Here is a 17658-nt window from a genome sequence, read left to right on the forward strand (position 1 = left end):
AGAGCAATGGCAGCCAGACTCATTGGGAGCAATTTGGGGTTCAGTGTCTTGCCCAAGGACACTTCGGCATGTGAACAGAAGGAGCTGGGATTCAAACCAATGACCAAACCATTGACCATATGATCATTAGTTGACCTGCTCTACCTCTGAGCTAGTATTTTGTGGTACATTGAGGTATACTTTGCGGAACTTTGAGGTTCCTTGGGGTATTTCGTGATACTTTTGGTATTTTAGGGTATACTTTGGGGTATTTTGGGGTATACTTTGGGGTACTTTGGGGTATTTTGGGGTACTTCGGATACTTTGGGGTACTTTTGGGTATTTTGGGGTACTTTGGGGTATTTTTGGGTATACTTTGAGATATTTTGGGGTATACTTTGGGGTATTTTGTGGTACTTTGGGGGTATTTTGGGGTACTTTAGGGTATTTTCAGGTACTTTGTGGTGATTAGTAGGACCCCTGCTGTGTGCCATACCATAATAACACAGCGTGCCATACTGTAATAATGGATTGAAGTTTGAACCACAAGTCGTATCAGTTGATATTCAGTGTGGGGATTTCAGTGCAACCTTTATTGAACCTGCACGTTGACTGACAGCACATTCCTACAGCAAAGGCCTGGGGGAGCACTCACCCACACACACACAGGCACGTACTGCTGCCCACTGAGCAGCTCCCCTGGAGCGATATTATGGAGGGTAAGTGCCTTGCACAAGGGCACGTCCACAGTAGCTGAGGAGGAGGAGGTCACTTCTCGTTCATTTTCCTCCACTCATGTTTTTTTTCTCCAGTCGATGTAATGATTGGAAATCCACTTGATATCCTCTTACTACAAGTATGAGGTGCTGTGTGGAGGGTTTTTACTAGTGCAATCCATGGTGTTATATATCATATAATAAACAGATGAAAACCCTTGTGATCCACACAATGTCGCCGATGTCAACAAAATGGTCACAAATAATCTATCTTTACTGTACCTCCCTGCCCTGAAACATTACAGACCAGATTGTTGGAAAAGGGGGAGAATTTTCATCGCTGAATAAACATTCACCTTGATTAATCTGTAACCCGCTGTGCCAACCTTGCCGTCTTGGCAGATCGCAGCCAAAGTGTCAATAAGTGATTCTGGCCACGTGCCCCGGCATCGCGCCAGTTGGCAGGGGAGGCGTGTGTGTCTGTGTGTGTGGGGGGGGGGGCATCATAAGCCATCATCACTGCTGCAGTGGGCATCATAAGCCTTTTAGTGGTGGGGAACACTGTCGCTATTCTCCCTGCCAGATTGGGGAATAGCGATTTGCACCCAACACCATTATCACCAGCCAAACAGGACAAGAGCAACAAAAGCAGCCATCCCAATGGTTTAGGGTTGAGCTCGCTCACTGGGACTGGTGTGTCAGGGGTTGTCTAGGGATATCATTCTGTATAGAGAAAGGGCGTGTGTGTGTGTGTGTGTGTGTGTGTGTGTGTGTGTGTGTGTGTGTGTGTGTGTGTGTGTGTGTGTGTGTGTGTGTGTGTGTGTGTGTGTGTGTGTGTGTGTGTGCGTCACGTGGAACACAGATGAGCTCCATTCAAAGCGAGGCTCTCTGAGGTGATGCAATTCCTTTGGGGTGTGGATGTACTGTACATGCAGATGACTTTATCCTTTGCCTTAACCCGGCCACGCTTTGCCTGTGCAGCCCTGTCCTGCTCACGAACCAAGTCAGGAACGGCAATGTTAACAGTCTGTCAGCCTGAGAGAAGTCGGTACGTTCAGGCGCTACAGTTGGGAACACCCGCAAGGCATTAACTATTAACTAGGGATGTTCGATATTGGCTTTTTTACCGATATCCGATATACCGATATTGTCCAACTCTTAATTTCCAATACCGATATCAACCGATACCGATATATGCGGGGTTTCCCCCCCCAAAAACACAACATTATGCATACTTTTCACGATAAATAAAATAAGAATTTGTTCTTACTTGCTTGCCTGGGTAAATAAAGGTTAAATAAATGTAAAAAAAATTAAAACTTAAACTATAGGCCTACAGATAATTTCCGATATTACATTTGAATGCCAATATTGGCCGATAATATCGGTAGCCGATAATATCGGACATCCCTACTATTAACTATTAAGTAAGCTGTCCTGGGACACAGGAATAACATGTGAATTCTTCTTTGAGGGGGGGTTCAATCCGCCTTAAAGGACCATTAAAAAACATACTAATAGTACACAGGCCCTAAGTGAAGTCTTTAAACTTTAAAAACTTTAAAGGGGAGTGACTTTATATTTGGATTGAGTTATATTTGGATGTAAGGACTGGGAGGCCACATGATGCCATAATAGAAGACACTAATGTCTGGCCCTAGTAGACAGGACTGGATGTTCACTAATGACTGGCCCTAGTAGACAGGACTGAATGTTCACTAATGTCTGGCCCTAGTAGACAGGACTGGATGTTCACTAATGACTGACCCTAGTAGACAGGACTGAATGTTCACTAATGACTGGCCCTAGTACAGGACTGAATGTTCACTAATGACTGGCCCTAGTAGACAGGACTGAATGTTCACTAATGGCTGGCCCTAACAGAAGGGACTGAATGTTCACTAATGACTGGCCCTAGTAGAGAGGACTGAATGTTCACTAATGACTGGCCCTAGCAGACAGGACTGAATGTTCACTAATGACTGGCCCTAGTAGACAGGACTGAATGTTCACTAATGACTGGCCCTAGCAGACAGGACTGAATGTTCACTAATGACTGGCCCTAGCAGACAGGACTGAATGTTCACTAATGACTGGCCCTAGCAGACAGGACTGAATGTTCACTGACTGAACTCTCCTAGGGACTATAACATAACATAACAGAACATACTAAACAATCATCATATTTGAACTATTAATTCAAAGCTGGTGGTATACCTCTACCTCTAATTCCTTTATGGGGAATTTTCACCATCCCAGAATCTATATGCTCCCTTATTACACCCCCCCCCCCCCCCTGTCCTCAGGAAATGAAAACATCTGATGAATAATTGTACATGTGAATACCAGAGACAACGTCAATACGGTTTTCTCTCTCTCTCTATTATAAATTAATGTATAATATTGTCACATGACTCTATAATATACCACTCAATTGAGGTCAAAACCTAGTATATGGCTGCACCGTGTGGTCAATGTTCCCAAATGTGGCCAAATTTGTTATAGGGATAGTCAGGGATTGTGTCTATAATGTGAATTCCTGGATATTACATGTTCATCTGCAATTTTCTGTTGTGGTCCCAGGAATATGTGTTGATAAGTCTAGTGAAGTAGCATTATATCACATGACATAGTTAACCTGTTCCCCCCCACGGGGTCGGTACCGACCCTTAAATGACATTATGATCATATATCCATATTTATCAGAGTAATGCAAAAAATTTGCAATTTTAAAATCAAACGTTTTCAAGTATTAACATCACTAACATGTCACAAAAGCATCTAGAATGTATATTATCATCAATACGTTAGTTTAGCAATAGGTTAAAAGTGTCATTATATCGTTTTACCTTTTCGATTTGCTGAAGTCTATAGGGAGGACAGCGACCATTTTGAAAATTTGAACCATGGGAATTGTCGTTTTTTTGCGGCCATTTTGTGGAGGGGATGCATAGCTGCCGATCAGCGTTGGAATTTTTCCGAACTACATTTCCCTTCAAGTTCTATGGGGGTTCAAATTCAGAGTTGAATTATGAATATGTCAATAACTGGTATTATTCGCGATAATAAGCCACAAAAGGTAAAGTTTTTGACAAATATTGAAATGCAGTTAGTTCCTCCTCTCTATTGTTAGCATGTAGAAACAATTAGATCTGAAATTAGTTTCAAAACGGTTGCACTGTGGGAGAAATAAAAAAGTACAGTCAATTACAGTAGATATTATTATCTGTTATTATGCACGCCTGGTGATACTAAATCCAAATTGAACTCGGGCATTTGAAAGATACTATATGTATATATATATATAAATGTGCGAATTGGCTATAATAAAGTAATGTATAAGCATCTATTCTATATTCTATAATAATATTTCAAATTGCATTGGTCCGGATGGGAGAATTCAGTACTGTATCTACAGAACCTTCAGTTTTATCATCTTCCCTTTATTAATTTCCTTCGATTTTTTGTACACATGATCTCAAGAGGGTACTGAACGAGGTCAGTGGCAGTTTTCTAAGTTGGGTCATTATTATCATGGTGTTATTCACTGTCAAAGATGCAAAGAAAAATCATAATTCATATTCTCCTTTGTTTCATCACAATTTAAGCAAGCCTAGTAATAGACACAATATTTCTGACACTGTGAATACATTCCCTGAGGTCCATAGATGTACCTAGATACCAAGAATATGCATATAGCCCTTGTAGAAGTGGAGCAATATTCCATTTACCTAGGTATACATTTTATGCGGATTTTCACCTGGGGTGGAACATGTTGCTATGTATATTATCTATCAACTCCCCCTCCTCTTTCATCTGTTTTGATCTGCGGATGTCTCTTGTTTTAAGACTCACGCTGTATTGAGTGTTTTGTCAGAGCGATTGTTATTTGGGGTGTTTTAACTGTGCGCCCGGCTCTGTTATGAACTCATGAACAATGCTCCTCTGGTGCCCTCTTCCAGCCACGGACTCATAGACTATCCTCTGGCACCACCTTGTGGGCAACTGCCGTTACTACACATAGTATCTCTGATCTATCTGTATAATTTTTACCTTGTTTACCTCCTTAGTGTCATTGCCTGTAATTCTACTGTCTGTATTGTTTCCCCTGCCTATAGTCTAGTGTTTCCTTCCCTGTCTGTATTTTTGTATTATTTGATTTAGTCTGTTATCTACTGTATTATGCATTCCAGCCTTGTCTTGTTCTAGTTCTGTCAGTGTTCTTCCCAGCTGTTACCCGTTGTAATTAGTACCCTATATATACCCTGTCGCCCCTGCTACCAGTGCGCCGTCATTGCCCTTGTTGCGTAATACCAGAGTCCTGTTTTTTGCTTGTGTCCTGTTCAACCTCGTTCTTGTTCTGATTCCTCGTTCATGGAATGGAGACCTGTGTTTTCAGTCTAAGTAAGTTGTTTGTTAGTTTTCCTGTTTTGTGCTTTTTGGTTTCTAGTTTCTCAGTTCGTTTTTCTGGTCAGGGTTTATTTTATTTTGATATTGAGTTGAGGGTTTATGCTCTTCCTCTGTGCTAGCACGGCTGTGCCTTTTATGTTCGTGCCTTATTGTACTTTGTTCTGCTGCCAAGTAAAGCTCTTTAATTGTGACCGTCGCCTCCTGCCTCGTCTCACTACTCGCTCTCGTCCTGCTGTATTGGGTTCTACTTCCACCATCACACCATGCCAAACCGTAACACGCTCTCCCTCATGTCTCTTGTCAGAGGGAGTGTTATTTGGGGTGTTTTAACTGTGCTCTCTCCCTCATGTCTCTTGTCAGAGGGAGTGTTATTTGGGGTGTTTTAACTGTGCTCTCTCCCTCATGTCTCTTGTCAGAGGGAGTGTTATTTGGGGTGTTTTAACTGTGCTCTCTCCCTCATGTCTCTTGTCAGAGGGAGTGTTATTTGGGGTGTTTTAACTGTGCTCTCTCCCTCATGTCTCTTGTCAGAGGGAGTGTTATTTGGGGTGTTTTAACTGTGCTCTCTCCCTCATGTCTCTTGTCAGAGGGAGTGTTATTTGGGGTGTTTTTTTTTTTTAACTTAAATTTTTAGCGTTTATCACTTTTCTGGTCAAGCATGACCGACAGAAACAGGTTGAAATGGGATGTAGAGCAGGGGAAGACATTCTGAGAAATGACGGCGGGTCCGGGAATCGAACTCGTGTCCCCCAGATCCGTGACGAGCACGGTTTTCCCCGACGCAGAAATAGCGCAGAGATATGCGGTGAGCTACGGGAGCTCCCCTATTTGGGGTGTTTTAACTGTGCTCTCTCCCTCATGTCTCTTGTCAGAGGGAGTGTTATTTGGGGTGTTTTAACTGTGCTCTCTCCCTCATGTCTCTTGTCAGAGGGAGTGTTATTTGGGGTGTTTTAACTGTGCTCTCTCCCTCATGTCTCTTGTCAGAGGGAGTGTTATTTGGGGTGTTTTAACTGTGCTCTCTCCCTCATGTCTCTTGTCAGAGGGAGTGTTATTTGGGGTGTTTTAACTGTGCTCTCTCCCTCATGTCTCTTGTCAGAGGGAGTGTTATTCGGGGTGTTTTAACTGTGCTCTCTCCCTCATGTCTCTTGTCAGAGGGAGTGTTATTTGGGGTGTTTTAACTGTGCTCTCTCCCTCATGTCTCTTGTCAGAGGGAGTGTTATTCGGGGTGTTTTAACTGTGCTCTCTCCCTCATGTCTCTTGTCAGAGGGAGTGTTATTCGGGGTGTTTTAACTGTGCTCTCTCCCTCATGCCTCTCGACGAATGGAGAGCTTTGGCCAACAGGGAAACTTGCACTTCTGTGTTTATCCGTGATGTCGTTAGCTGGCCGACCAAACTTCAGTGATGTTGTTGCCGTTCTCTCAAGGAAACAGGCTTGCTTGTATTGTCAGAGCGTATTAGAGTGTAGACAGAACGTATTGTCAGAGCGTATTAGAGTGTAGACAGAACATATTGTCAGAGCTTCAGCACTAGATAATAGTGGACAGACATGGCGCGATCAAGGCAGTTGGAGTCAATCTCGAGCTTCAAAGTGCTCCAGAGCCTTTAACTAACTAGCTACATCACATTCTCCAAACCGTTCATAAACCCTCTGGTATTATGAGCAACTAACTAGAATCATGATGCCTCGTCTCACTACTCGCTCTCGTCCTGCTGTATTGGGTTCTACTTCCACCATCACACCATGCCAAACCGTAACACGCTCTCCCTCATGTCTCTTGTCAGAGGGAGTGTTATTTGGGGTGTTTTAACTGTGCTCTCTCCCTCATGTCTCTTGTCAGAGGGAGTGTTATTTGGGGTGTTTTAACTGTGCTCTCTCCCTCATGTCTCTTGTCAGAGGGAGTGTTATTTGGGGTGTTTTAACTGTGCTCTCTCCCTCATGTCTCTTGTCAGAGGGAGTGTTATTTGGGGTGTTTTAACTGTGCTCTCTCCCTCATGTCTCTTGTCAGAGGGAGTGTTATTTGGGGTGTTTTTTTTTTTTTAACTTAAATTTTTAGCGTTTATCACTTTTCTGGTCAAGCATGACCGACAGAAACAGGTTGAAATGGGATGTAGAGCAGGGGAAGACATTCTGAGAAATGACGGCGGGTCCGGGAATCGAACTCGTGTCCCCCAGATCCGTGACGAGCACGGTTTTCCCCGACGCAGAAATAGCGCAGAGATATGCGGTGAGCTACGGGAGCTCCCCTATTTGGGGTGTTTTAACTGTGCTCTCTCCCTCATGTCTCTTGTCAGAGGGAGTGTTATTTGGGGTGTTTTAACTGTGCTCTCTCCCTCATGTCTCTTGTCAGAGGGAGTGTTATTTGGGGTGTTTTAACTGTGCTCTCTCCCTCATGTCTCTTGTCAGAGGGAGTGTTATTTGGGGTGTTTTAACTGTGCTCTCTCCCTCATGTCTCTTGTCAGAGGGAGTGTTATTTGGGGTGTTTTAACTGTGCTCTCTCCCTCATGTCTCTTGTCAGAGGGAGTGTTATTCGGGGTGTTTTAACTGTGCTCTCTCCCTCATGTCTCTTGTCAGAGGGAGTGTTATTTGGGGTGTTTTAACTGTGCTCTCTCCCTCATGTCTCTTGTCAGAGGGAGTGTTATTCGGGGTGTTTTAACTGTGCTCTCTCCCTCATGTCTCTTGTCAGAGGGAGTGTTATTCGGGGTGTTTTAACTGTGCTCTCTCCCTCATGCCTCTCGACGAATGGAGAGCTTTGGCCAACAGGGAAACTTGCACTTCTGTGTTTATCCGTGATGTCGTTAGCTGGCCGACCAAACTTCAGTGATGTTGTTGCCGTTCTCTCAAGGAAACAGGCTTGCTTGTATTGTCAGAGCGTATTAGAGTGTAGACAGAACGTATTGTCAGAGCGTATTAGAGTGTAGACAGAACATATTGTCAGAGCTTCAGCACTAGATAATAGTGGACAGACATGGCGCGATCAAGGCAGTTGGAGTCAATCTCGAGCTTCAAAGTGCTCCAGAGCCTTTAACTAACTAGCTACATCACATTCTCCAAACCGTTCATAAACCCTCTGGTATTATGAGCAACTAACTAGAATCATGATGCAAATTTTTATTTAGCTTAACTACCAGTAAGCTACTGCAAAATGTAGTTAAACTGCTAGTTTAATTACATAGTGAAACGACTCCCCGACACTAGTGATCACTTTCAACACGCCATACAGAGGCACACAGACGAGAGCACGAGAGGTGCCAAGCGGCGGTATTAATATTTGTATTAGTTAAGCCGCGAGTGGCAGTAGGGAGGGAATAATGCGGTCCTCTGCTCCATTGTTACTACCGGCAACTGTCAGTCGCTATGGCCACAGCAGCAGCAGCATGATGCTAGGCTAGCATGGATCCTTGCGGGGGTATCCCTACAGAGCTCATCTTCCACAAGCTGGCAATCCCCTCCGTTTTGTTTGAGGATATGAGAGAACATGCGAGGAGAAGTCTTGAAACATGTGTGTGTGTGTGTGTGTGTGTGTGTGTGTGTGTGTGTGTGTGTGTGTGTGTGTGTGTGTGTGTGTGTGTGTGTGCGTGTGCATGTGCATGTGCATGTGCGTATGTCAGTATACTTGGTCTGTATTTGCAGTTTTGCATTGCAAACATCAGTGTGTGCATGAGTGTTTGCATCCACACCCTTAAGATATGTGTATGCTGCAATTGGTTGGCAGTGTGTGTGTGTGTGTGTGTGTGTGTGTGTGTGTGTGTGTGTGTGTGTGTGTGTGTTTATTCAAAAGCTAGCAAACCCATGAAACATCAAAGGGGACCAATGAGGGACCATTACACACACACACACACACACACACACACACACACACACACACACACACACACACACACAAGCACAGCGGTGCACTGCTGCAGGGGTTTCTATTGCATCAGAAAAGGGAGGCGAATAGACTCCCCGACTCCCAGAGAGGAAGAGGAGCGATGACCAATCCTGTGGAAGCTGGAGGCCAACAGCAAAGAGAGAGAGAGAGAGAGAGAGAGAGAGAGAGAGATAGAGAGAGAGAGAGAGGGAGGGAAAATTGTGGTTACTACAGAGTATCGATTCATGTTAGATCAATCGGTGCCACATTTTGGTACCTAAGACCCGCCCTGTTAGAAAATAATCCGAATTCCAATGACACACAATTGTCATTTCATTATAGACACAGACCAGCACGGACCTTCAATGACATGCAATTGTAATTTCATAAGACACAGACCAGCGCAAGCAACAGGTCCAATGTATCTAACTATGCTGGCATTCTCGCCATTCCTGTTATGTCCACATCGCAGTAAAACCTTAAAGGTCCCCTATCTTGTAAATGGCCTTTTCCAGTGGTTTGCATTGTTTTCTAGCAATGTGGGATTGTACCAACACTGACTAGATGTGAAATTTCTACCGAGTCCCATTCCTCCAGGTCAGCTGAGACAAGAACCTCCCCCACTGAACCAAGCCATTCAGAATTGACTTGTTCTCCTACGTAGGAAGGCGCTGAGCTGCCACCGCCCGCCCACAATCAACTGTGATAGTTGAAATTATGATCAAAACGGAGCGGGTGGAAATTATGCGGAAGCGGTATCCCTGTCAGTCAGCACTTCCTCAAAAGAGAGAGAGAGAGGGAGAGACAGATAGAGAGAGGGAGAGAGAGGCTCATACGGTGTGAGTCTCGGAGTCAAGAGAGCACTCGCTGTATTACTGTCAACCTGTTGCAAAATATCATAGCGCACGCTCCCACGTGCGCACCCGTATTCCGATCCGTGCAATAATATTCACAGAGGTATATCTTGTCATGCGAAACAAGTTGCCAATGCATTGTCCCGTGGGATTATGCCCCCCCGCGGCGAAATTAATTAGTCCCGCAGAACCATGCGTCAGCACACACACACAGACACACATGAAAACACACAGAGACACGTCCTAACCCCCCCCCAAATAGACAGTCTCCTCCCCACCGTATGTATATATTTTCTCCCCATCGTATGTATATTTTTTCTGCCACCCACCCACCCCCTCCTAATGTACAGTCTCCTCCCCATCATATGTATATAATCTCTGTTAGGATCTATGGGTAACAGTACTGTATATTTGCATATCGTATATGTCACAAATGTAACAATACTATATACCTGTATGTCATGTATGTCCCTATGCCATACATGTCATGATGTCATGTATGTTGTGTATATCATAAATGTCACTATGAATTGAAAATGGGGGACCCTGATGTAAACAAGACGAAAGTCTTTCTCTGGTCTGCATCCCCTTAACAATTGTATGTATTGAGCTGTACTGTACTGTACCCATTCTGCAATCTGTTAATAAAGTTGTCAATCAATCAATCAATCAATGCAGCAGGTAGGAAATTTACGGAAAATCCGTCGCGATTTGGAATAAAATTGAGGAGAACTTTAATCCCTGGGTATTAATCGAACAAAACGGAAAAAGGCAGTCATATTCCAGCACGGTCTTTATTAGTTAATATGGTCTTTAAGTTAATAGATATCATATCCGACATCACCGTACGTGTACATGTCTGTCAGCCTGTCGCGTATTTCTCCCATAACACGCTTCGCTCGGCTTAGTCCACTTTTCCACATTTCATGGGGGTGTTCCATTACCGTATATGGTTAATTACGGGCGGTGCTATATGCAAATACTTAAAATCGTGCACGAGCGTGGAGCGTAGAACTTAATGGTATTTATCAACACGGCATGTGCGTACAACCCGTGTACGCACGTGTGATGAATCCCGATTTTTCTGTGCATACACACATTCTAATTCTGTGCTTAAGAACAAAAATAGAACACTTTCTAAGAATTGTTGATAAATGAGGGCCCAATGTCAGAGGAGTTTGATAGTATTTACTGAGGATGGCCAGATAATGTTGATATTTAAACTTAAAAAAGAATAATACATAATAAATGTATACATGATCATGTAACATTAAAAAATAAATAGTTGTAGGAACAGTTTGGGAGAGGGAGGTAGGGAGGGGTTTTAGTGTGTGTGGTATTATAACAATGTTGAAATTGAGAAATTTAGACTTTAGTTTAGTTTTACAACATACATTTTCTTTTGTTATAATGAAAGTACAGAAAAAGGTACCACCGGGTACCGGTATCGATTCCCAGGTACAGGTATTGGTTCAAATGTGAATGGTACCCAACCCTAACTATAATACAGTAGGGATTAACCATTGATGCCATTACATTTTTGACTTCGATTTGACTTGCAAAGACATCGACTTCAAACACCATCCATCACTGTGTGTGTGTGTGTGTGTGTGTGTGTGTGTGTGTGTGTGTGTGTGTGTGTGTGTGTGTGTGTGTGTGTTTTAACCAGTCTCACACCATCATTCCTATGTCTCTAACAGGGACAGGGCATTATTCATAGTTAGTATAACTAATCCAGGATCAGCTGCCATTTTGAATTTCAAAGCACAGCATCAGCTACATTCACTGTATCAGCAAACGGGTGTGACATTTTAGAATAGCAAGTGGTTGTTAAGATGCTGGAGGCCTGTGGTAAGTGCTTAGGTTAGCATTACGCTCAGCAGCACGCTGTCTTGTGGGCTACGGTAAAAAGGGAGGGTCAAAAAGAGTTGTGGTCTGAAGTCGGATGTATAGACGTGTGAGGTGAAGCTAATGACGCTCCCCATAGCCTCTCAGCTGTTATCTGTACCGGCAAGAGACCATTTACATTTACATTTTGCCAGACCAGTAAAGAGACATGAAAGGGAACTCCGCCGACAAGGAATTGTAGGTCTATGAAAGTTGAAAAAAAGATTAAACGTTTCACCCTGACATTTTCCCAAGCGCCTCTCTTTTTGTTTTTATAAATGTTGCATAGGCATAATAATTTGTCAAGATCAAGGAAAATGCAATCCTGTGGCATCCCTGAACTGTACTGCCAACAGTGGTTGAAATAAATGTTAAAGATAGTCATTTCCCTCTATCTTTATTAAACATAAAGAAATGTTAAAGAGTGTATTTATGTATTTATTTACGACTCACATCGATATCAACAAGGTTAGAAGGCGCCTACAGGGAGGGCACAGACAACGGAGCCATAGAAACCCTGTCTCCTTGAGGTTGTCTTGTGGATGAAGAGGCACCAAAAACTTGCTGATGGAGCAGGAGCTAGAGAAGGAGCACATTTCCAAGGAACACGCCGGCATTAAGCGTACCGTCTTCTCCAGAGTCCATAAGAAGATTCCTGTGTATTCATTGTATTTATTTGTCGAGTTTCTGATTCTCAATCAATCAATCAATCAATCAATCAATCAATCAATCAATCAATCAATCAATCAATCAATCAATCAATCAATCAATCAATCAATCAATCAACCAACCAATGGCAGTGCAGTTCAAACCATTATTCTTACCAAAGACAGAAGCCTTCCTGAATTCTGACCTCACAATACAAGGCCCATTCAACCTTGATGGAGACCTTAAGGCCGGGGCATAGGGTTGCCGTGATCGCCAGAATGCCAGCTACACCAGCTAAACAAAGCACAGATATTTTGAGCAAACATACTCACAGAAGTCAGAGGTGAGGGCACGGAAAATAAACAAACTCAGAGCCCAGCATGCCCAGTCCATCAGAGTCCTCCCGTATTCATTCACAGCCCAGCAGCGTCTATACTTCCCACAAGCAAGTTGTCCTTTTGCACGATCTGATTGGCCACTGACGTTTCTGGTCATGTGACATGTGCGCCCAATCGTGTGACGGCAAGTTCTTTGGACGGTTAAGCTTAGGCGCTCTTTCGAAGTTGGTTAAGGTTAGAGTTTGTCTTAGAGCATGGCGATAGAACGCCAGCCCTGATTCCAAACTCTTAACCAACTGCGAAAAAGTCCAGTGATAAACTAGGCGTTAGGTCGTTTGCAGGCTGTTTGACGCGGAAATGGGCTAAGACACTGCTCGTCATGCGATTGGGCGCACATGTCACATGACCAGAAACGTGCGTGGCCAATCAGAGCGCAAAACGGGAACGCTTGTGGGAACGGAAGTATATTAGTATATTAGTGTTCACTAATAGTAGCATGGATTCTGGGTCAACATAAAAAAGCCATTTACTAATGGGGGGATTGTTAAGGAGTGCATGAACACTAGGGTTGGGTACCGTATTTTAAAATGTGTGAAAACAGCTGTATATTTTTTCCCAAATGTTGCTGCCCTTGAACGTGGCCCTGGTTTCTTTCAAGCTGGCTCTCTCAGTCTCAGTGCACACACCCCTCCAGAGCTGCCCACTCTCACACATTGAGTGCGAGACTCACGCAAATGACCCTCTTCACCTTCTCACGCCTCCTGTTTGTCACTCTGTCAAATCCAAAAGAAAATAATTTTTGGGCTCTTATCATGCTATAAATTCCTGGACATGTCATCATGTGAAAGTATAGGAATAATACTATTTTCTCTGTTTCTCTTTACTAGTCACTAAATATATGTTACAGTAGCTAGCCACAGGCCTCACATGTACACACGTGTATTGCCATGTGTGATCCGCGAGGCTCGTTAACACTTTGAGAGTGCCACTCACGGCTTATCTCGGGTTTACACCCCGAACGTTGAATGCCACTCACGAGATTTCTCTGATTTTTTTCTTTTTTAGCGATCTGAAATCATATTGCATCACGCGAGCCTACCCTAGCCTACCCAAGGGCCGCCGGCGATCAGATGTGAAAAAAGCGCCCCCTATCGTCTCCCAGATGGTAAATGGTAAATGGAATGGACTCAATGAAAATGGATGGGGAAAAGAATTTATTCCAGTCCACATTTTCCAGTCCACTGATGCAGCCGGGGTTACCAGAGTTCATTCTGGAGCCTCTGAGCCGTGGGGAATCATGTGTTCTACTGTACACACGTTGGATCTATACACTTATCGATCTTTTAGAATGGTGATCAGGAATTGGAATATACCATTTGGATACCATCTGATGTCAGGTAAGGAATCTATGTTATCAGTGTTAATCAGACTCGTTTTCATGAAGATATAAGCTGTTTTGTGAAATGTGCTCCAGCTGTTTCACTGTAAAATCCATGAGGAAATGAAAACGGCTATTATCAGCGCGCGCCTCGAATGTGCGTGCTATTGATCATCTAGCGTTTATTTGAAAACGATTCATAAATAGGCAGACAAATATCAACGTTCTGGAATATTCCAGTAAAAGGCGATTATCACAGAATGGACTGTTTTTCACCTGAAAACAGGCGCTTTTCAAAATGCTCTCAAACGGAAATGAAGCGATAAAAAACCAATCTGCCTTGACAGCACTGACTGGAAAATGATTCTTTGATAAGCGACAGGCAGATTAGACACATAATTAGCCATAATTTAAAACATAGATTAGGCGATATTAACGTTAACATTGGCGCCGATGGTGGCATTCAAGCACTAAGTCGTGCGCCCCCTGGTGGCACTGAAAGTGTTAAGTGGAGGAGCTGTTGGCTGGTAAAGTCAAGACCATCACACCACCATGGTAAGTCAAAGTGACTTTGTGGCTAGTGGTCCGTGTCCATATCCACTTCCATTAATTTGTGCTAAGCTAGGCTAGCTTGCAGTAGCTTTGTACTGAACACACAGAGAGGAAATAGTTATCTATCTTCTTGTCTGACTCTGGAGAAGATGGTAAGCGCATTTTGCATAAAGTTGGCGTGTCCCTTAAAAATAAATGCTGTGCGGTTAAAAGACAAGTGAAATTAAATGCAACACACATTCCTTGTCAAATGTCCTGTGTCACCAGTAACATCAGCATTGTCATGAGTTTATTAACTGGCGGGGAAATGTCCTCACTGTAGCTTCCTTAAACAGGCAACAACAACACTGAAAGAGGAGAGGACAGAGGGCAAGCAGACACTCTCACACACACACACACACACACACACACACACACACACACACACACACACACACACACACACACACACACACACATACACACACACACACACACACACACACACACACATACACATACACACACACACACACACACACACACACACACACACCAACACTCTCACACACATACACACGCACACATACTCACACACGATGGAAGATTATCCTATTAGAGACAAATCCACACAGAAGACACAGACTTACACCAAAGCACAAAAACAATATTGCCACTGACCTTGAAACTCCAGTAGTTTGGCTGTTGCTGAAGAGGAGGGGGGTAGAAAATAGAGAGAGAGAGAGAGAGAGAGAGAGAGAGAGAGAGAGAGAGAGAGAGAGAGAGAGAGAGAGAGAAGGGTGTTAGACATTTTCCTGGACAAGTGTCTGCCCTGACAAACCAGGGAGAGAGATGGATGGAGGGAAGGAGGGGGGTGCATCAATCACTCTCCCAGCCCAACACATGTCAGCGTTAAAGCAAAGTGTGACTGTTAAAGTTTGACAGGTTTGAAAGGTACAGTCGTTTATGAAAAAGAAGGTAAACACACAAGTCTTAAGAAGATCTACTTCACTCAAATGGACTGATTCTGATATTATTATATATATATATATATATATATATATATATATATATATATAAAAATAAATAATATGGTCAAGTTTCACAATCAGGGGGATGGATCTGAAAATGATGTGCTAATTATTGTGATGATAGCCAGATTAACTTCCGTTGTCCTTCACTGACATCATAATAGGCTTTTAATTGCTTGTAATTGCTTCCCGGCAATTAATCAAATGTTTACAGTGACTTCACAATGCACTAATGATGATGCACACGCAGGCTGCTCCCCCCAATTCCAACCTCGACACGCTCTATTCACACAATCAACTGGCACATGTTCAGGAGTGGGATTAAAGCAATAATACTGGCACAGGATTAAGTAATTTGGCATGTTTCACTCTGCCTTTGATTGGGATACTCTGGCTGTGAGCTCGGTTGTTCGGGCCAACGATAACCAATAGGTGACTGATAACACCGTGTTCATTGGCTAATACTCCATTCTGCCCTCTCTGGTTCAAGTGATGTCTTGTAGACAATCCTCCAACAATGCGGAAGTTTAATGACAAGAACGCAACCATTGGGGCCAGGATTCTATTGACCGAGCAACCCACTGATTTGTCCTTTAAACCCAGGTCACTCCCAGGAATTGTTTACATGAACTGGTGACTGAACCGTCGTAATATAGAAACCGTGGACATGATTGGTGAACAACCCACTCAAGACTGGTGACTATATTAAGAAGGGTTTGTCGAGCACGTTGCGTGAATGCCAATCAGACACAGGTGCCGAGTTCTCGCCGAAGAGCCGCAGTGTCTGCCGAATCATTTCCTCGTCCCTTTGTGCCTTATTGATCACCTAATGCCATTGATCAGCTAACTCAGGCATACAAACACGTGGCCTCTGCAGTGCTCTTCTGGCTCGGGTCTTTCTAAGTCCTGACACAAAATAGAGAAAGAGATGGGAGGAAAGAAATAACTTTCCCCGATCCTCCCCCTTATCTTCCCTAGGGAATGAGCTCATCTGGCAAAGTTAGGAATCTCACAATGAATTGACTGAATTGAATAAATCAATTACAAAAAGATTATTGATACAAAATTACTGCATTGACATTTTTGTGGGGGGCAGTTGAATGTTCCAAAGTATCTCGTCTGATAGAAAGAAAGAGAAGCAGATTCATTTCATTTTGAAGCACGATGGTTGCAAGATTGTTAAAGGAAAATCCTTGTTAGAGTGCTGCTTTTGCTTGACTTCAGTGTGCATTCAGGGGGGAAATAAAACACTAGTAAACTTAAACTCAAATGTTCAATAATCTGTTTGTTTTTTGGATGAAAATGTATTGTTTATAAAAAAAATCATTGGATGAATCCATTACACTTTCACTGCCACACTACGTAAGGGATAATGTATAGCTACGAGGTCATTGTCGTAAAATAATTGACCGACACAGAGTTTAAAATACCGAGCCGCCTCGGCGAGGTGTTTTAAACGTCAGTGAAGGTCAATTATTTTGCGACAATGATCGAGTATAGCTATACATTATCCCGCTTATTACATGGCTAACTTACTAACAATATACCTAATTCACTGGTTCTGGCTGCGTTCTGGCTCCGCCCCCTGTCATCGCCGGCAGCAGAACACCGGCAGTGTCTAATTGCACTGAAACAGTGTGTGTCAGTGGGCTTGATTGCGAACAGCTGCGCACAGCGGTCATTATTGTCCCACAGCGGTCATTATTGTCTGATAATGACCGCTGTCGGGGGGCTATTGACCAATCACAAGCAAGCATTTCGGCGAATGTGAAAACGCCATGTAATAAAGAAGGTTAACCTTCCACTACCACACTACAGACGGTGGTAGTGAAAGGTTAACTTTGGTAGTGTGGTAGTGAAAGGGTTAAATAACTGCTAGTAGCAGCTCTAATTTGGAATTAGTGCTGTGTTAATAATTAATCACATTCAGGGAAATTGCCTTTTCACATACAGCATCTCTCTGAGAAACATGTATATGTACAAGTTTCATAAGGGGGGGGGGTCGGAGAACCATTTGTTCAGCAGCCTACTGTAGGTA

The 17658-nt window shown here is 43.3% G+C and overlaps 1 protein-coding gene across 1 annotated transcript in view; it reads right to left on the reverse strand.

The window, feature by feature from the left end:
• Nucleotides 1–17658, reverse strand: part of LOC311235397 (SRC kinase signaling inhibitor 1-like) — a gene marked incomplete at its 3' end in the record, with an annotated part of 164224 nt that overhangs the window by 116063 nt on the left and 30503 nt on the right. Inside the window, exon 2 of the mRNA XM_084322852.1 lies at nt 15271–15297. Within this exon, the coding sequence (XP_084178978.1) occupies nt 15271–15297 (27 nt within the window). The remainder of the gene's footprint in view (nt 1–15270; nt 15298–17658) is intronic.

The sequence above is a fragment of the Notolepis coatsorum genome, assembly GCF_963971535.1.
Source record: "Notolepis coatsorum genome assembly, chromosome: 10".
NCBI lineage: Eukaryota > Metazoa > Chordata > Actinopteri > Aulopiformes > Paralepididae > Notolepis > Notolepis coatsorum.